Here is a 21522-nt window from a genome sequence, read left to right as displayed (position 1 = left end):
ACTAAAATTTTACATGAGTGTTCATACACCCACTAAACTAAAAAGCAGTTCCATACTTTCTTAAAGCACAGTTTTTGCTGAGAAGAACACAGCTATAGATGTATACAAAATTGATGCTTCCACCCTTCAGACTGGGAAAGCAATGGTCTTGGAACTTGAGGAAGCCTTTACTGTCTTTGCAGCTGGATTTTGAAGTTGTTGTCAGAGAAGATGTAAAGGGGCAGGGCACATCTTATATGGTCTCATGCTGTGTTGAAACCAGGATGTCTGCTTTATTCTTATCTGGGAGTCCATTAGATGGAGAGAACTTCACCAGCTGAGGAGTCAGGCTTGAGCAGACACTGAGATAAGTTTCTGGAGATGCACCTTGCTTCTCAAAGAAGTGAATTCTTAAGCTGCACCACTAAGAGTGCTATTATGTCTGTGATTACCAGTGTCAAGTCCCACAGGCACACAACCTCTCCCTGCTGTAAATAACCCTGCAGTAGTCCAGGGAAAAATTAAATCTTATGTAGTTCAAACACTGGTTACACTCCTTTTACACGCAACAAAATCATCCTCTTGTCAGAAGTCATGAACTGTTGTCTAGATGGGATTTCAGCTGTCATATATATTTCAGAGAAGAAAGGAGTCAAAGAATTATGTGACTCCTTTAATGGTAGAAATTCTCTAAATAATTGGCCTTTCAGCATGTTGCAGGTTATTTATTCCAGGTGGTTATATGATGGTAGCTGAGCTTGACCCAAAGTGCCTGTAAAAGCAAGCTCTTTTCTTGTTTTAAAATTATTTTAATGAATGAGTCCTTATGAAGATGGTAATATGAGGTATGAATTAGACAAGCTAATAGCAGTTTCTGGGATGTATTCTCTCTCTGGCATCAGAAAAATGTGGAGTAACTCCAGCTACAATTTAGAATAAATTACTTACTTTGTTCTAGTGAAACTGAAAGGAGAATCTAGTCTGATTAATGCTAAACAAAATGAAAAACAGCATGACTACTAACTGCATCTATTTTCAGTGAAAAATTACTGAACTAGCAGGAATAGATCTATATTCATTTATTTGTAATATAAATGTGGATGGACAGATGGACAGATCTTCAGTGTATTTCTAGTGATTCATGTGGTGCTCAGATGGTTTTGTTTTCACTGCATTCCTATTAGGTGAGCACAACTCTGGAACAACTGTTCCAGGCTAAATTTATATGTTAAAAATCAATTTCCTTTCTGATGAAAAATTGATACAAAAATCAAAGCAAACTAATTAATTGATTAGGGTCTGAATGAAAATAAACAAATCCAACACTTGGAAAAAATCACTTCATCTTCACTGAGCCAAAACTTCCTTTCTCCCCAGAACTATATTTTGCCTGATGGGACTTGGGACATGATGGCAAAGATAGGCTGAGGTCCCAGTCTGAATTTAAATTAAAACTTTTCCAAGTTGAGCAGTGTTAAGATCTGAACGTTTTTCTCACCTCATTGCAAATTATTTTGTATTTTTCTTATGTACACTTTTTTTTTTTTGTTGGCCAAGCTGAAACTGGAACTGGGGGGAAAGAGGGAAAGGAAAAACGTGGAGAAAAAGATGGTGTTACCAAGAATATTGGAGGAGAAAAAGTGAAAATGAACTTGACAGCTTAGTGGGAGACAGAGCATTATAGACCTTTCAGGTAACTGTAGACTTTGGCTCTGGAACCTGTTACTTTCAAACAAAATGATTTTGGGATTTCTGGGACAATTACTGTACATGCAGCCAGTAGGCCTGATGCTGCTTTCAGTTATGCTATTGATAGCCCAGAAAGTCATGCTGTTCCCTGAAAAACCTCTTTTGGACTTCCAGTATTGCAACTGCCAACACACCTGTGGTGGAAAAAGTACAGACAGAAGGTCTGAAGATGCATGAAGATGCCCAAGAGCATGAAGACCTGCCAAATAAAAATGAAATGTAGGCAATTTCATAAGGTTATGGACAAGGTCCAGCTGAAGTTCGCAGAATCATAAAATGGATTGGGTTGGAAGGTGTCTTAAAGATCATCTAGTTCCAATCCTCTTGGCATGGGCAGGGGCACCTCCTACTAGACCAGGTTGCTCAAAGTTCTATCCAACCTGTCCTTGAACACTTCCAGGGTTTGAGCATTCACAGCTTCCCTGGGCAACTTGTGCCAGTGCCTCACACACTTCACAGTAATGAATTTCTTCCTAATATTTAATCTAAACCTACTTTCATTCAGTTTACCCCTTGTCTTGTTAACTGAAAGTCTTGGTAAAAAGCCTCTCTTTCCTTTAACTCTTTTTAAGTATTGAAAGGCCACAACAAGGTCTCCCTGTAGCCTTCTCCTCTCCCGTCTGAACAGCCCCAACTCTCTCACCCTGTCTTTGCAGGAGAGGTGCTCCATCCCTCTGATCATCTTGGTGGCCAGGTGGGGTCTCACCAGAGCAGAGCAGAGAGGCAAAGTCACCTCCCTTGCCCTGCTGGCCACGCTGCTTTTGATGCAGCCCAGAAATACAACTGGCATTCAGAGCTGCAAGTGCACACTGTCAGACCTTTGTGTCGAACATGGTGAGGGCTGTGAAAAGGCAACAAGCAGAGCTTCTGCAAGTCTATCAGCACCAAAGTGTGCCAGCTGCTGAACAGGCAAGGTCATAATGAACTTGGTGATGGTGTGAGTGGAGCAGAGGTACTCAATTCCTTCTTTGCCTCCATCTTCTCTAGAAAGCCATGAATCACAGGACTCTGAAGCATGAAATAATTAGTTCTGGTGGGCAAGGACTGGGACAGGGAACATTGAAATAAACTGGATGTATTTAAGTCCATGTGACCTGTAGGGAGGCACTCCCCCAGTGGTGAGGGAACTGCTGGTATCTCTGTGAGTCCATTCTTGATTAAGGTCATATGAAAGGTCATAGTGACCAGGAGAGAATCCTGAGTACTGAGAGAAAGCAAATGTCATTACCATCTTCAAAAAGGCATGAAGGAAGGTTCAGGGAAACTACAGGTCAGACCTCCACCCTGATCTTTGGGAAGGTGATAAGCAAATAATCCAGAGAACCATTTCCAGGCAAATAAAAGGCTACAAAGTTACTGGGAGTAGTCAGCATAGATTTATGAAGATGAAATCATGCCTGACCTGAGAGGTTTCTACAATGGAGTGAAAGGGAAAAGCAGTGAATTCTATTTATTTGACTTCAGCACAGGTTTTGACAGTCTCTCCTAACTACCTTGCAGACATTCTGATGGAATATGGGTTAGCTAAATGGACAGGGAAGCTGATTCAAAACTGTCTGAACTGCTAGGCTGATACAGCTGTGACCAGCAGCATGAAGTCCAGCTGCTGATCAGTGACTAGTGGTGCTCTAAAGGGGTAAATACTGCTTATCCTCTTCATCAATGACCTGAATGCTGGCACAGCACGCACCTACCACAAGTTTGTAGATGACACAAAACTGGGAAGAAAGAGAGTTTGACAGACTAGGTGGCTATGCTGCCATTCAGAAGGATCTGGAAAGGCTGGAGAAATGGACCAAGAGCTTCTCATAGAGTTGAGGAAAGGAAAGTACAGAGTCCTGCTCCTGGAGAGGACCAACCCAGGCACAGGAGTAAGTTGCCCAGAAAGGCTGTGCTATTGTAATATCTCCTGGGGAATATTTAGAAACCTAACTGGCCACATCCTTGAACCAGCTGTCATAGCTGACCCTGCATGGGCAGGGGTGGGGTTGGACTGGGCGGTTTCCAGAGGTGCCTGCCAGCCTCAGCCATCCTGTGACACTGGGTTTACTGGGACATAGCTCTGCCTCTCTAAAATTTTGAGGAGGTAATTGTTCCTACTCCACAGCCAGTGGTAGCACATACAAAATAAGCTGTTTGTATAATATATAAATGCAGCAGAACCTGTATAAAGGTCACAAAGACATATTCTCTTTTATCTACTTGTAGGCACTGCAACTGGAGTGAGAGATTCCATAATTCATTTCAATGGGAGTTTTGTAAGCATTAGATGTAGGTTCCAAATGCCTGACCTGCATTTTTATGGGTGATTTGTTAGCAGCAGTGGGTAATCCTGTGGAGAGGTTTTGTTACTCAGCTGAGTAGCAACTTTAACTCATCTCCATTTCTAAGAGACATTCAGATAACAGGGTAGTTCATGTTTTCAAAATGCTGCTTTTTGATTCAAACTATTTACTGTAATGAAACAAGTAATTTGTTTTTATCTGAGCTTGCATCACATGTCTCACTTCACTGCTGGTTCTAAACATCAGTAGAAGGTTCTTGAACTGTGCTTGTCTACACCAGTGATGCATCCACAGCGTGATCTTCCACAGCTCAGAGTAATGGTTCATAAGTGTCACTGGACAAAGTTGTACAACATTTCATTTTTTCGTTTCAATCTTATCTGGTGATAAGAAAATTTTGGAATTTGTTGTTTGGGAAAGAAAACTGGCATTTTTATCACCTAAGAATGAATCTTACTTTCACCTTGCAGGTTATTGGTATTAATTATGCTTGTCATGAACTTAGAACAAATGCACAAAGTAATATTATCACTTAACTTTACATGGCTGACAAGTATACACAGTAGTTTTGTATCAGGAAGGTCTAACAGTTATCATCAAGGAAATCCTTTATATAAATATTATTTTTGTATTGTGAATGTCATTATCAAATCTAATATAACAGGCATAAACTATGTACGACATATTTTGATTTACAAGAATAAGGAACACAGTATGTTATTGACAAGGAAAGTTCTTACAGAGCAGACAGTTTTTCCTTGAAGTGGCTATCACAAAGTCACACTGAATCCCTCTAGCATAGTAAACTTCAAATAAGTGAAATCGTATCAGCATCTTTTATATAATTATTACTTTTAGCTCCACAAATTGCATGAAAGATTTGAATGTATTTTAGTGATACTACAGATTTCAGTATGCTAAAAACTTCTGCAAACTGTGCCAACTTCTGTTTTTCTAATATAAAAATTACCTACCCAAAAAGGAAAGTGATTTCTGATATAATTTTAAAAAGCACACTGCATGTCAAGTTTTCTGACACTGAAGATAAGCCTTGGTTGCTGGTAGGCCATTTTCCCATTGTCTGTCTAATGTAAAAAGACAAGAAACCACCTTGAGGCCAGAAGCCACAAATCTCTTTCCCACATTACAGGCCTTAAGTCCTTCTTGTCCTTTTCTCTGTGCTCCAATGGCTTTCTCTCTGTTTTGCAGAATAACTCACATGGGAGGAGAAAAACAGTAAATGTTGACTTCCGTCTGTCCCTGTAGCTGCCTATGTGTCAGGCTTGGGATTCTCCTGAAGTCCTTAAGAAATGACTAGACCTAGACTACTGAGGACTATTGAGGAGCACAGCCCCCACTTTGGGCATGAATATTAGGTTATTATATCAACAGTGAGTATTAAAATTATCAATGGTGCCACTCAAAGTGCACACATTCTTTCATGGAGATTTCCTACAGGGAAATAATTCTAATTCAAAGCAGACAACTGCCTGAGTCTCTGGGTATGCTGCTTAGCATGTAGAGAGGAGTGATCTCTCCTCAAGAGAGATCAAGATGTGGTGAGGGATATAAGAGTCCTAACAAGGGGTCTCAGCTGGAGGAGATGAGAACAGCTGGGTGCACATAAACCTCCTTTAGAGGAGCTCTCAAGTGACTCCATGTCTCCAATGATGGAGATTACCACATTCTGCAATACACCAGCTCAGGTGAATTCTTCACCCTGCCTCCACTGTTAATTATTCTAGGTGGGTAAAGAGTTAAAAAACTTCCACAGTAGAAAACGAAACAAGACATTTACAAAACCAAGTAAGCTGTCAGGTGGAAGAAAAATGAGTATGAGGGCCATTGATTTGGTAGGTAGGAACAAATTCCTTGGCTTGGGACCTGCACGAAGCATCTGAGAGGCTGGGACCTGTGCAAAGCAGCTGAGAGCAGAAAGGGGAAAGAGCAATTTTGCCAGGACATTTAAATTTGGATATGAATGAGCATATCATCACCCTCCATGCACCAAAAGGTGCCAGTTTCCCTATGCAATGAAGATTAAAGGGTCTGGCTATTACTTCTGCAAAAAAGGATTTTTCTAATCGCCTTATACAGGTGCTTGATCTAATCTCTTAATCTAGTTTAGGTTGTCTCCCTGCTTTGGACATTCTCATCTTTCTGTGCATGTTTGATACTTGTGTGTGTGTTTATAGTAAAAATCTCCATATATTTGAAAGCTGAACTTGACAGAATTACAATTTTCTGTTCACCACAGCATAAAAGCCTTGTCTCACCCTTGCAGACAATTCATTCATCTCATGCCGCTGTATTATGCAGAAGCTTTAATTGTGTGACTGCAGATTTCCTGCCCACCTCCCCACCCATGCTCTGTTTCATTCCATACGTGAATGCCACGACTACTTTAGTTCGTTTTGCTGTGGCTCTACGTGGTCTGGATTTGAAGCACTGTCAGTGACCTCTGTGAAAGGCCTCAGTGGAGGGACCAGGCAGGCTCCCAGGCTAACACATCTGAAGCCTGGGTATTTGACTTGATTATAGTTTACAAGAGGGTCACACATTTCTGCTCTGTGGATGTCTGTCCTGCACAGCTCGTGGCAACACAACACAGCAGATGTGAAGGTGACCGGGAAGGTCAAAAGACTTGTGACTTGTGACTTGTGGTTCTCTTCTCCATTGTTAGCCTTGGGGAAAAGGTGACCATAAGAAGCCAGAACCTTGCATTAGAAATATTTAGAATTTGGGGGCAAACTTCCAAGGATGTTTTCTCATCAGTATTTTAGCCTCTCTCAATAGGCCTCCAGGGGCATGTAGCATTTTTATAGCCCTGATGCCTTGTGCTGCCTTCTGCAGCCATCAGTGTACCCATACTACACTCTTGGGATTAACAAAGTGCTGCTTTCCTTTTTCCTTATCTTCTTTGCCCCTCAATAAGTCCATCCCACACCACCCTTTATCCATTATACTCACCATGGAATTTTCTTTATATCAGGTTTTCCAGGCTGGTCAGAGCGCCATCTCAGTTCCACTGTTTTAGTGGCTCCTGGTTCATAGCCTATGTATGTACATTCAGTGAAGTGAATTAGCCCATCTATATGTCATCTTCATAGTGATGCTGGAATTTCATTTTTTAATTTCTACATCGGGTTTTGGTTTTTTTTTTTTTCCTTCTCCATTTGCCAGTAGTGCAATGTTTGTTGTACAAGGGAGAAATCACCTTATTCATACTCTCTATTATGTTTAGGATATGACTTCTACATTCCTACAGACAGTGTAGACAATGAACATAGTCAATAGTTATTTAGTGGAAATAAGAGACTGAGAAATTTAGGAGCGTGGATCCACAGTAATATCTATGATGTAGTTTTATGATTATTTGCAATAATGAGAAGATGTCACCAGAATCCCAACTTTATTACAATTACTTCAAGTCAAGCAGACATCAGCTTCTAGGAATATACTTTACTGTTTTTCTTCTATAAAGAAAAATATCACTATTGTTCTGTGAAAACTGGGAAGATTATGGTATGAATGTGATATGAATGAGGACTCACAACTGCCTTTCAGAGTCTGAATTTTGGGATAAAAACAAATAAATGAGGTAGACAGAGATGTGGCCAAATTAGTTCTGAGCACTGCCTATGGATGGGATGTTTTTTGAATAAGAAAATCTTCCTTAAAAACCCCAAAAGATGAATGTAAAACCTGCCAGGCAATCAGTACACAGGGAATTAGGCAGGAACCAGCTCTTCTAAATATTAAGTCTTCATGTGGAGCAATTTTATTTTTTGTAACATAAACCCAGGAAATATTTGAATGCCTTTGCTGAGCTGTTCATCCCATAACCCTGGAGATTTATTTACTGACACCAGCTGACAGGAATTAAGGGACCCAAACCATTTAACTGAGGTGCTCTGTTTCCTGCTGAATTCCAGGTGTCAAAGACTAAGGATGGAGTCCTTTTGCATAGGTGATTTGATAAAAAAATTAAGAACCCTACAAAAATCTAAAAGAAGAACTTGGGAGGAGAAGCTTTTAGCAATAGGCAGTTTATCACCTTGGACAAACATGTAGATATAATCTGAAAAGAACAAAAATAAACCATTGGTCAGAAAAGTTTTACATAGTTTATTTTGGTAAACAATACTTATGACTTAAATGTAGGTGTGCTTTAAGCCTCGAGCTGGGATTAGGCCAATATTGTGCAAACTGGTTTAAGAGACAGGAGAGGGATTTCTGGTTGGTAAAAGTGTTTATGTTCTTATTTCACATGAGCAAATTTTAAAAATGAGTGCAATAAAAAAAGTGAAACAATTGTAAACAGTCTATAAAGTTATGGGAAAACACAGTTCCTGAACCCAGCTGTGTGAGCAGTTTTTTATAAAATGCTTTCTGTTTTGAAAAAAAAAAGTATAAAAAAATTAAAATATCTGGGTGGATATCTGCTACCCACCTAGCTTGTGTACAGTTTTACTTTCATAGAGTGTGATGGTATAACTTAGGGGCTTAGCACATGTCAGAGTTGCCAGTTGTTCCTGTGAAGTGACTAAAATATATAAAATGTGTTTACAATTGAGTAACTCTGCACCCATAAATGAACAGGTTGTGCTTATTTTGAACTTGTAAAAATGGAAGCAGTCAACCAAATAGGTGATTTATAAAGAGAAAACGCTAGCAGAATTATTCTGTTGTGTGAAAGAAATTGGACTAGCCAGTGGGAAGAATATAACGCAGCATGGAGGCTTTAATTTACCTCTGGAATATATCAGGAACCCTCAGCATTTCTGGATCAGAAACCATTTGTGATAAGGCTTTCCTCTTTCAGCATCACTTCTCAACAAGGTATTTGCTTTAACCCTGATATTTTCCTTTACTTTCTCACTGTCTAAACACACCCCTAGAGCTTTGCAATTGTAAATTACACAACCTATGGCCTTCTTATCAGCTTTACCTAAAAAGTTTTCATCTGTGCATGTGGATCTTTCAGAATTAGGTTATTTCAATCCAGATGTAATCACCTAGTTCTTTAAGCCATTATTGCATGATAGAAAATCTTCAAAATAATGGTTTGCCACCACAAAGGCTAAAATGTACACTCTATTTCAAATATTGTGAAGTCTTAGATATCCTGGTCTATTTTCTAATGAATGCTTAATCGATAATCATGAACATTTTGCTCATGTTATTCTCCCTGTGACTGTAATGCTTTTTCTCCTTCACAAGTGTTATTATCTGAAGTATATGCTATAGGACCAACTTTGGGCCTACTGAAATGAATGTATACATCTCCTGTCTTAGTTGTAAGTAAGAATTAGTAAAATTTTAAGCACTCTTGACCTGTATTTAAAGCCCAGCTAACCAGCAAAATTGCTAACTATGGTTTTGAAGTGTCTATTATTTTTGCTACTTGTTACATGTAGCTACACTTACAAATAATAAAAAAGGAGAGTTTCAGTTAAAAACTACAGAGAAATGGGGTAGCTGAAAGTCAGTGGCATTGTAGCTAGACTATGACTGGTTGCTCTGCTGAAATACCAACCTTTTATGTAGCTTGTTCTGATACAGGAACTAAAATACAACAGTTTATGTAACTATTCAGAACATGATTTTCCTTTCAGATTTGTAGGATGAAAGTGCATCAATATGTCACTTTTATAATCTTAATTTTTTTAAAATGAAAACAGTGTAAAGGAGACCAAACAATTTCAAGTGAATGCTAATAATTGTGCATTTGTTCAGATTTTAATATAACATAAATTATTGACTAATATATCTATACTGAATTAGTGGAGCAAATTGCTGTTCTCCTAAATGAATCATCTTGTTTTTCATATAAGAACACTGAACACATGAAGAATCGTACCAGAGGTATTAGGAAGGAGATTGTTCCAATGACTTTGATGTATGGAGATACTGTCAGGGAAGTATGTGTTTCTTGGCACCAGTAAAGAGAGCAGCCTTCCTGGTTTCAGACCCTCACATTTAAGTTTTAGTTCACTAGGCAGTCTTAGATCCAGTTGCACTAGTGACCTGTCAGCAAGGACTCCCTGGAAGTGGAGGCATCCTTTGGACTCATTGTCTCTGAATACTTTGCTCCCACTGAAGAGAAGGCAATGTTAGCTTGTTCCTAAGAAGTTTTTCACAGTTTGTGAACTCTAAATCAACCCTGAAAAACAAAATTTTTTAAAAAATTAAAGAAATTACAGCCAAACTTCTCCAATTATCTGGAATTTTATTCCATCCATATACATGCATAGTAACAACATTTGTTGAGAAATTATTTCTATCAGAAGTAGAACATTATCTTTGTGATCACCAGTTGCAGTATTGCTACTCTTATATTTAAATATATCTTATATATGAATTAGATTCATAATTGCAGCATTGAGTTTAGGGTTTTGTTTTAGACTGTGCCTTTCAAAAGATAAAACTGATTGATATGACCTCATTTCTTACAATACTGCTTCCAGTAATTTTGTTCATTCTTTATAAAGTATTGCATTTAACAGCAAAGGTTTAAAAATTGAGACAGAGATGCATCAGCGAAAGAAAATACAAGTACTATACAAGAAAGAAAATGCCATCTTCATTTAACGTACGTTTCAGATTAAGAAAGTGGACAGAAACATACTGCTACATACAAATGCAAAGCCTAATGACTAAGGTACTGTATGTGCTAAAATATAAAGTGCAAACTGAGCCCAATTGTTCAAAAAAATTGAAATTTTAAGGCGAACTTTACAGCATAGTTGAAACTTCTTTGCAAGTTATATTTTAGCATATACATATATCTGCAACAGCATATAAGAAAAAAAATCAGGATACACAAGTGCTTTTGAAGCTATTTCTAAAATGCTTTTCTGTATTGTTTGCGACTATTTTCTTTAAAATCTACTATACAGTGCAAACCATATGTGCTACACAATAACTATACAATAACATTACAAATGACTTTAATATAAAGTTTTTAAATAAAAAATAACATAACTACAGCTATGAATACTGCTGGTAAAATAAATTAATATTTTTGAAAATGGCACCAATAATACACTTTACTAATGGACTGTAATGAAATTACACCTTTAAGTCTTCAACTCAGCAATAGTGAAATCTCCTGATTGTCCAGATGTAATTCAAACAGCTTTCTTTAAACTGCATGGAACAATATGCTAAACACATGTACCAAAGGTGACCAATTGTTTCATTTGACATGTTCTGCTGCATGTGAAGAGCAATAAAACTTCTTGTGAGTTATAAAGTTTGAGAGATTGTTGAACTGGATGTCACACAGTCGGCAATACTTTCCACTGGTTGGAGCCTGGCTAGAGCCATTCACACCTTTAGCTATACTAGACAACTGTTCCTCTGCTGTAGGAATTGCTGGAGAGACGTTTTCGTTTGTAGCTAAGGGATTCTCAGAGATCCAAGAAGGAGACTTGTGCCCATCTTCATGCGGAGGATTCTGGGAAATGTTCTCTTGCTGTGGGTTAGCAGCAGGTCTTTCCTCCTGTTTTAGTCCCCCATTAACTATTACCATGCCTCGGTTTTTCGGCAGTAGTGGAAGAGATTCTTTCTTCTGCACAGCACATCCATTTGAAGGCGCCTGGCCTTTAGGAGATTCACTTTCTGTATTTGTGCTTTGATCTAAATCAGTATTATGAATGACGAGAGAACCGGATATGTAATCACTTGGCTTTATTCCATAATATGGAGAAAGCTGATCTGCTCCTTTAGCTTTCTTTATTGCTCCAGGGTAAAGGCATTGTGGAAGAAACAAATGTTTGTTTTCTTCTTTTGTAGCAATAAGCTGGGCCGCTTCACTAAAGACTTTCAGTCCTTGAAGTGTTGCTAAGTGTGTGGAAAATAAGTTTCCATTAGGAGAGGACTGTTTTGAGTTTCCATTTTTTTCACATTTGATTATGCTTCTCTCATAACTGACATCTGGGCTGTTTCTTTCACTTTCTGGGTTTTGAAACACCTTGCTGTCGAGTTGTCCCAGGTCACCACGCTGATGAGCAGTGACAGGACAAAAATTCTGCTTGTGAGCCAGGTAGTTCTCTACCTTGTTAAAACTGATCTTGCATACGGTGCACTCATGGTAGTCCAGCAGCCTTTTGGGAGAAGTGGATGTCCTCTCTGACGGGGGTAAGCATTTTTTACTGAGATCAATTGGCACATCCATCTCCAAGCAAGACACGGTGGAGTGGGCAGTATCACACTTTGAAACTGGAACACACTTGTTAATAGACAGTGATGTTTCCAGATGCTTCGAGACTATTCCTGGAAAGATATCACATCGTGGGTGGTAACATTCCCCAAGACCTTCTGTTGACTCTTGAGTAGATGTGCAAGGATTGCCAAGATTAGCAACTTCTAGAAATCGTTGTTGAACTAGTGGTGGCCTCTGCTCTTGCTCTGGTAAGCACATCTCATACATCTTCCTTCGCTTCCGAGTACGCATTGTTCTCTGCATGGCAGGCACTTTGTTGGAAGCGGATCTCTTCAGTGGGGGATCGTGGCGAGTGGCACAGTAATACTGCTTGTGGACCATGTAGGTCTCATGTCTGCTGAAAGTAATGTTGCAAGCTTCACACGTGGTCTTGTTAGGGTCACTCTCCCCCTCTACTAAGGGAGCATTGGGATTCTTCACATCAGAAGGTTTTCCATTGATCTTCTCATCACCGTTGCTTGCAGTTGCCAACTTCTTAGGTTGTGCAGTAAAGTCTTTTTCATGACTTTTATTGTTTGGCCCAATCAAATCTAAAACATTGGAAGAGTTTAAGCAAGATGTCTGCAGAAGTTGATTTTCTGGATCTGATGTGTGAGGAGTTGGATTCAGGATGTTTATAGAGCTTTGACCATTACTAGGACTTACAGCTTCAGGCAGTTTTTCTGGAACACTGGAAAAATCTGGTGACTTTGCCATCTGCTGCCATCGGCTGCTGCAGTAATGCTTTTTGTGTACCAAATAGTTGTCCAAATTATTGAATGTTATGTTGCATTCAAAACATGTAGCCCCTTTAGGCATCAAAGGACTGTAAATTACAGGCGGATAATTGCTACTTCCATGCCTCAGCCTCCGATGGACCAGTTCTGACATTTTGGCTAATATCTCTGAAGCCTGAGGAACCACAGTGATGTCTTGGGGAAAAGCAAACTGGGAAAGAAAAGGTCCCATTGGGAAAGAAGGACCAATATTAGGCTGAACTGGCGATGAAGCAAGTCTTGGACTGGATGGTTCAGATTTTATTTTGGTATATGAAAAACTCTGCTTATTTGCGGCAGGCTGGGTTTCTGGCCTCTGGTTTGGAAGGAAAAGTGGAGCCTTTTTTTCACATTTATCAAGCTCTGTATCAGAACTTGCATCTTTAGTCTGCATGGTCTTTTGGCTCTGGGGAACATCATTTCTGCTCAACAGGTCCGTTGCTGGCTGTAAACCTTCTTCATTTCTACTTGGAGAGTGTTCAATGTCACTTTCTCTCTGAATTTTGTTGCCAGAGACATGTAACTCTTGGTGCTGTAGTAGCTCCCTCTGAGTTTGGAAGCCAAAATGGCAGTGATTGCATCTAAAGGCAGCTTGAGTAAGATGCGAGAACAGGTGCTGATGAAAGTTAATCACTGAATCTGCAGTGTAAGTACAAACTGTGCATTTCAGACTAGCACCGGGTGGGAGAAATTCTTCCATTTTCACTCCTACAGAAAAGACAAGCAAAATACAAAATAAAGTGACCATTTTGCCCCTCATGAAGAATACTGGGAAATCAGCTGCACAGAAGGTACTAATGCAGTGAGAATGACTAATTTTCATCTAATGAGATGGTATTAGTCACCCTAAAAATACTTGAATTGGTTTTTCCTTGAACTGCTAGGTTATTCCCAGACTTTTGCTCTGCTTTGGAGAGTCCAAGTATTTGCATGCATTCATCAGAGCTGCAGGGAGAGAAAGAACAAGGGAAGGGAGAAAAAATAGACTGGGCTTATTCTAATTAAGGATCTCACAAATTAGTTACAAGTAAAGGGACACATTGTGTTCCTCATACACAATCACTGGAAATTTTGAATGCACAGAAAGCACACCAGGGCCAAGAGGTTCAAGGTTATGATGCAGTTTGAGGTACAGCCCTCAGTGTGCCTGAAAGCCACAGACAAAACCTAAGTAGTATTTTGAGTAGTACTGATGCTCAGCTCTTAGCTTGCATAAGTTGTCTATAGTGTGGGAAGAGGTTACAGCTCCATCCTCTTCAGAAAGGACTGATGACTCTGTTCTTGTGAAGGGAGCAGGAGCAGTAAGAAATGGCTTCACTGCCATTTTATCTTTCACATATAGTGGCCATTGGCAACTACTGCTATAATATGACACCTTTTCCTCATGAAATCACTACCACTTTATTCAAAGGCTTCTTACAATCACCAATTAAACAAAAAAACCTCCATGTTTCATGGCATTATGAAATTGCAAATGCTTTAAAAAAAGATAAGACCAGATTTCTCTACTGTAACAACACAGATTCTAATTACATTTTAGACAATAGAAACTGAAAAAATATTGATAGGGATCACATTCAGAATTTAAAATTAATACTTGTTCCATCTACACATACGCACATACACCGCACCTCAGTCAGGTGAAGTAGGTGTGTAGTAGCTGGACAATACAAAACTGTAAGGATGTTGTATCTCACTCTGTGAGTAGTCACATTGCTGTACCTAGAGGTCCTCGCTTCTTCCCTAGCATCAGTGACCCCCCAAGTTATGAGTTTGACCTGCTCTTGGCCTCAGAGGCCAGAAGGGAACCAAGGACATACTCAGCACTTTAGTTAGCACATTGTTTCCCCTCAGGCACTCTTTCCATGGGAGGCCACATTAGGCTTTAGCCCCTCCACTGACATGAGATGGTGCTTCACATGCTTCCCCATCGAGTGGGGAAGTGACATCAGTGACAGCAGTCTCTATGGGACTTTGCATTTCAGTCAGAGTTCTGCATTACAGTGGTGTAGGTCTGCTAGAGTCTCCAATGGGAACAGTAATAGCAGTTGAAGCAAACACAGGGCTTCCAAAGATTGCAAGACATTTGGAAAATGAATGTTTCATTCCTACTGCAGAAGGTGTTATAACTTGTGATAATCTGTACAGAAAAAGAAAGACTGGATAGGAAAGAGAGCAAGAATGATTGAATAAACTAGTTTATGACTAAAAAGAAAGGGAAAGGCCTGAGGTTTAGCTAACTAAAGATTCTTACTGGAAATTCACCACAATCTCAGGTCTGTGTCTTGCAAGGAACACAGATCTCTAGATTACATGCAGACATGGTCACTCACCGCTCATGGCTCAAAACCCTCAATGCCTAAGCCAGTGGTATGTCAATAAATGCAAATAGTTGAAGCAAATATTTTGCACAATGGCTAATATTTCAGTTTTCCTCTGTATGGGGAGAAATTCATCTATAATCCTCTCAGATTATCCAGTTATAATTACCAGGCTGTGAGACACACTGGGTCTGCATGCACCTGATCTTATTGAAGCTGTTGTAACCTAGTTCTGCTGGTTTACTGAACAGTGAAATATTTGCTAGGTAACAAACAGAAAACTGCAATAGCCTGATAGTATCTTGAAGCATAGAAGGATCTGACCTCTAAACCACACAGAATCACTAGGCTGGAAGAGACCTTCAAGATCATCGAGTCCATCCCAGCCCCAACACCTCAACTAAACCATGGCACTGAGTGCCACATCTAGTCTTTTTTTAAACACAACCAGGGATGCAACTCCACCACCAACGAAGGCAGAAAATTCAGTACTTTATCACTCTTTCCATAATAAACTTTTTCCTAATATCCAACCTATATTTACCTTGGCACAGCTTGAGACTGTGTCCTCTCATTCTGTCACTTGCTGCATGGAGAACGAGAATGACCCCCACCTGACTACAGCCACCTTTCAGGAAGTTGTAGAGAGTGATAAGGTCACCCCTGAATCTCCTTTTCTCCAGGCTAAACGCCCCCAGCTTCCTCAGTTATTCCTCACAGGGTTTGTGTTCCAAGCCCCTTACCAGCCTCATTGCCTCCTCTGGTCACGCTCAAGTGTCTCAACATCCTTCCCAAACTGAGGAGCCCAGAACTGGACACAGCACTCAAGGTGTGGCCTCACCAGTGCCAAGCACAGGGGAAGGATGATCTCCCTGCTCCTGCTGGCCACGCTATTCCTGACACAGGCCAGGATGCCATTGGCCTTCTTGGCCACCAGGGCACACTGCTGGCTCATGTTCAGTCAGCTGTCAACTCCAGTACCCCCAGGTCCCTTTCTGTCCAGCCACACTGTCCCCAGCCTGTAGCACTGCAGGGGGTTATAGTGGCCACAATGCAGGACTTGGCACCTGGACTTATTAAACTTCATCCTATTGGACTCTGCCCATCCATCCAGCCATTCCAGGTCTCTCTGCAGAGCCCTCCTACCTTCCAACAGATTGACACACGATCCTGGCTTAGTGTCATCTGCAAATTTATTAATGAAAGACTCAATTCCCTCATCCGTATCATCAATAAAAATATTGAACAAAACTGACCCTAGCACAGAGCCCTGAGGGACAGCACTGGTGACTGGCCCCAGCTGGATGCAGCACCATTCACGACCACTCTCTGGGCCCGGCCATGCAGCCAGTTCCTAACCCAGCACAGAGTGCTCCTGTCCAAGCCGTGGGCTGCCAGCTTCTCCAGGAGTATGCTGTGGGAGACAGTGTCAAAGGCCTTGCTGAAGTCCAAATAGACAACATCCACAACCTTTCCTGCATCCACTAGGAGGGTCACTTGGTCATAAAAGGAGACCAGGTTAGTCAAACATGACTGACCCTTTCTAAATCCCTGCTGGCTGGGTCTGATACCCTGGCCATCCTGTAAGTGCTGCATGATGACACACAATATAAACTTTTCCATTGCCTGACCAGGTACTGAGGTCAGGCTAACTGGTCTATAATTACCAGGATCCTCCTTCCCACATATTTTGTGAATGGGTGTCACACTGGCCAGCTTCCAGTCCTCTGGAACCTCACCACTGAGCCAGGACTGTTGGTAAATGATGGAGAGTGGTTTCAGAAGCTCATCTGCCAGCTCCCTTATCACCCTGGGATGGATCCAATCTGGGCCCATAGATTTATAAGCATCCAAGCAGCTCAGCAGTTCTCTGACTGCCTCCTCTTGGATAACACGGGGCCATTGATGATGAGTGACTAAGGGTTTTCTGTGTTTCTACATAAAGAAGTTTTCACTCAGCAGTCTTTTAGTCATTTTCTGGGAGGTACCAAACTCCTCCAAGGCAGTATGTTGTCTTTTAGAATTGCAATTGCTAGCCAAGTATCAGAGGAACATTTTTTGCTTCACCAAATCCACAGAGTAGACTATGCATGCCCCAGGAGTTTTTACACTGCAGCCAAATAAGGCTTTCTCCTGTGATTAAAGCACCCATTAATGTCCTTTAGACTCCATTCATTTAACAGGAGGATCAGGAACACCTGTAGAGCCCTCGCTTCTTTCCAGAAGCAGCTCTGTACACCAGATATCAAACACGACACACTGACCCTGCAGTCTTTCCTATTTATGGGTGTTCTCTGCTACTCAAAACTCCAATGCAAAATGTCCTGCAAACTCTAAACTTGTGTTTCCAGCCCAAATTCAATTCAAAATTGGTCATCTACACCATGTTATGTGGGACATGGTTTAGTGGTGGATTTGAGGATCTCAAAGACCTTTTCCAACCCAGACAAACCTATGATTCTTTGTTTTTGTGATTCTAAAACGCTATATTTATAAGAAGGGAAAAGAATATTTCTATCAAACAGTAAGTTTTTTATGAAACAAGTGTCCTGGTAAAAGCACTGAGTTGTGGACCATGATCCTTAGAGTTCCTGCCTAAGAAGCCTCCTCTAGGGCTAAGGAGGAAGATATTTACTTCAAAAGGACATGTTCTCTGGTTGTGTGTATGCTCGGTAGCTGGAATCCTGCAGTAATTGATTGTGTCTGGACTCCTGATCATACCTTCACCAGTAAAGAAATGCTGCCTGTATGTGTGTGTACACACATTAAGAGAGAGACAACAATAAATGAGGATTAGTAGATGAGACAAATGACACTGGTTACTTGGGAGAGGTACTTGATGTAGAACAGGTCAGAAACTGTCGGCATTTTGGCATTATCTACATGCAGTGTTTGCATATATTTGGAGAGACATTGGTCTACTGGATATCTATAGTGAACAATTCTTCAAAAAGCTAAATCTAGATGATACACAAAAATACATGATACTTACCACTGTGAGAACTTAGGTGCATTTCCAGAGCTCTTGCGTTTGAAAAGCTTTTGGTGCACTGTGGAAAGGGGCAGACACTGGATATCTGCTGAGCACTGTCCTCACTCTCCTCTGACAGCGGTGGCCCCTCTCTTTGCCTCCCGCTGCAGTAATACATGAGATGGGCCTGCAGGTTCCGCTCACTTCGGTACCAAATGCCACAGGATTTGCAAGGGAATATGTCCTCTACAAGGAAGTATAAGCAGGTGCAGGTTAGTCACAGTTCACTTAGTCCCAACCAATTAACACAGCTAGATTAATTCCCCTCCCTTCCTCATTAAAAAAAATACTTATTTAACAAAATACAAAGCATGGAAATAGGTTTATTAAAATGTCACTTGCAGATGAGAAACTAACATGGGAGACAGCTGCTTCTTTCCAAGGGATATTTTTTTCTAAAGTTGCATAAAGAAAACTGCTAGAAGCTCTTGGCATATAATTACTTTAAAAAATGAAATGAAGTTAAATGTTTGTTGGGAACATGCAATACTAATTAAGGAGCAATGCTGTATTTCCAATACATCACTACTCATTAGGTGACATCTTTTAATTTTTTTCCTGTGTGCACAAGACTTCCAGCTCTGGGCCTTGGAATTTTTAAGTGCTAACTACAGATCATTCTGAAGAATGTGTATTTTCAGTATGCTTATGCATTTATTACTGTAAAATCCTTTTGTTCTGATATCCAGGAGGCAAGACTAGACTACTTTTCCTTAAGATCCTATAATATTGACTGTGATATTATTCTAAGCAGCATGTCTATTTCCTTGGTTCCTATTCTTATTAATTATAGAAATTGAAATTTCTTATGTATTTTTGTCCTCTTGTTTTCAGTAAATTGTTGGTTTTCCACTTTTCATTATGCATAGATGATATTTACTAAAAATAAGGCAATTTTTCATTATTTCCTATCCCAAAGTGTCAGCAGCCCTCTGAGGAGAGACCATGCAGAGGTTGCACAGAATGTTTTTAACAGCAGAAGTTGGGTTTTGATCATGCATTAGAGGCTACTAATGTGAAGAGCAATAATGGATACGGTATTTTTACACAAAGTCGACAGATATTTGTGTGTTAATACCCTGTCAAAGGACACAGAACCAGTTGTGTATCCATCTCAGAAAGACAAAAGATCTATTTGACCTTTCTGAAAGGTGAACCTTCCATCCTATCAGTTAGAATAAGAAGAAATCCCTGCTCTTTTGGGGCACATCTACACTAGTAAATTAACCTGTGACGGGATCCACATTTCAACACTGGATCTTGTCTATATTGCTAAGTCATGACAACAGTCCCTTCTATTCCTTTGGTTTAAGTCAGTGAACACTATTCCCACTCATTCATAATTTCAGGAATTATCATATAAATTATCAGGCATAGGACCATTCTCTGCATCTAGTGTGGACACCTCTATGCTGCTGTTGAGACTAAAAAAGGATAAAATTATGAGTAACTCCTGACTCTGACAGCTGACCTCAGGATCAGGCAATTGCAGCCAACATCAAAACACATCTTGATCAACATGAAAACTCCCCTGACTTCAGAATGCAAAGAGCTGCTATAGACTGTAATTGACTTAGTTTTGAAGAATGGCTGGCTGCTCTGAAAACATGGCATGTGTAGCTGATGATGTAATTCATTACCATTCATGACAATTTCTGTTTAATTTCAAATATTGATGTGTATAGGACAACTGCTCTGTTTCACTTCCTTTGGGTGAACAAAGTTGAAGACTCCAACCCATTGATATGGATGAGTCTTTTATTTGCTAAATATTTACAAATGCAGCCAAAATTTACATTGCTTAGTTTGCTTCTCTGATTGCAATGTTAATGCTTGCCTATTTTTCTGCTCATGAATTTGCAAAAAATATTTATACCACTACCAATTTCTATTTTTCCCTTTGCCACTGAATAATTGCACATGGATTTCAGACACAAACACTTAATGGAGCAGTTAGTATTCCAACATACACCACTATTAAAACATTAGTGATACAGCTTGCATCATTTGAAATGTCCAGCTTGCTTTAAAGGTGACATTTCAACATTTGGTTTTGCCCTCAAATGGCTTAAAAAAGTTGAACTGTTGGTGTTTTCACAGAAAAGAAAGTCCAAAAGTACTAATAGGAAATTCTGATATGGGCAACTTGTCCTATTTGAGTTCATTTGACTGCATTCCATCACAGAATTGAACTTTCTTATTATCTTAATGAATTTGACTTTCAGCCATCTTTATTTCCTATGGGTTAGATGGCCTGGACAGTCTGTAGTGCAGTTATGCACAGTGAATATGTGACTCCCATTATATCCCAAGCAGAGGAAATGCATTTGAGGAGTTTTGCATGGTGAGATGATGGATTTTCAGGGAGAACAATATAAAGGGATGAGATCTGAAACTATTACTACTCTAAGGCGATGCGAAACAGATAAAGGCTACTTGAAGCTAATGTTTTAATTACTTAAAACCAAAATATTGGAATTTATTTCAATGGATACTTTCATATAATGAAACATTCAGCGTCAAGCTGAGTGAGTCAAAGATGATATTCTAATTTTGTTTTTAGCAAATGTTAGGAAACATAAAAAATCCCCCAAGCAAGCTACAAAACCATTTTTTTCCCAGAGATATAGAAAAGGAATGCTTAAGAGATGGTTCACTACAAATCTAGAGGTTCATTCAGCTTGTTGCTCAACTTCTAGTTCAAGTCTTTAATGAAGAAACTGAATTTTACTAATTCAACAATGAAACTGTGAAAATAGCCCCTTATGATCAGAGGCAGAGTTGGCACTGATATGGAAAGTTCTGAGCAGTAAGACTTGCTATTTTAGCATTTTCCTTGAATCAAGAATACAGAAGTTACTCTGAGTTGCTACTAAACTTGTATAGCCAGAGCTCATGCACCATAAACTTAAAAGACTCCTCTTAGCAATGTTCAGTGGCTTTCCAGGGCTCTGCAAAAGTCAGTGCTGACAGAAAAGATGTTTCTGGAAATGTGATGTCGTAGAAATCTGACTACTTTGCCAAAGCCCAGAGCTGGCCTTGTAGATTTACAAGAATATTATCTCAGCTGAAACAAGCAGTGCCCTTTAGGTAAGGTAACCCTCTGTAGCAGCTGCAGGGTTTTCTGCTTTTCAGCATTCCTTCCTTTCCCTGTTGGCTATAAACAGGCCTC

General features: G+C 39.9%; 1 protein-coding gene across 6 annotated transcripts in view; it reads right to left on the bottom strand.

The window, feature by feature from the left end:
- Positions 1–10225: 10225 nt before the first annotated feature.
- Positions 10226–21522, bottom strand: part of ZFPM2 (zinc finger protein, FOG family member 2) — a 306033-nt gene continuing 294736 nt past the window's right edge. For all 6 annotated transcript variants that reach the window (XM_064394359.1, XM_064394332.1, XM_064394340.1 and 3 more), the window contains 2 exons: positions 18312–18536; positions 10226–13706 (listed from right to left, as the gene is read on the bottom strand). In XM_064394359.1, the coding sequence (XP_064250429.1) occupies positions 11215–13706; positions 18312–18536 (2717 nt within the window). In that variant the 3' untranslated portion in view covers positions 10226–11214. The remainder of the gene's footprint in view (positions 13707–18311; positions 18537–21522) is intronic.

The sequence above is a fragment of the Passer domesticus genome, chromosome 1 (assembly GCF_036417665.1).
Source record: "Passer domesticus isolate bPasDom1 chromosome 1, bPasDom1.hap1, whole genome shotgun sequence".
In the NCBI taxonomy this organism is placed as follows: Eukaryota; Metazoa; Chordata; class Aves; order Passeriformes; family Passeridae; genus Passer; species Passer domesticus.
The sequence above is the reverse complement of the archived record's forward strand: the minus strand, read 5'-3'. Positions and strand labels throughout refer to the sequence as shown.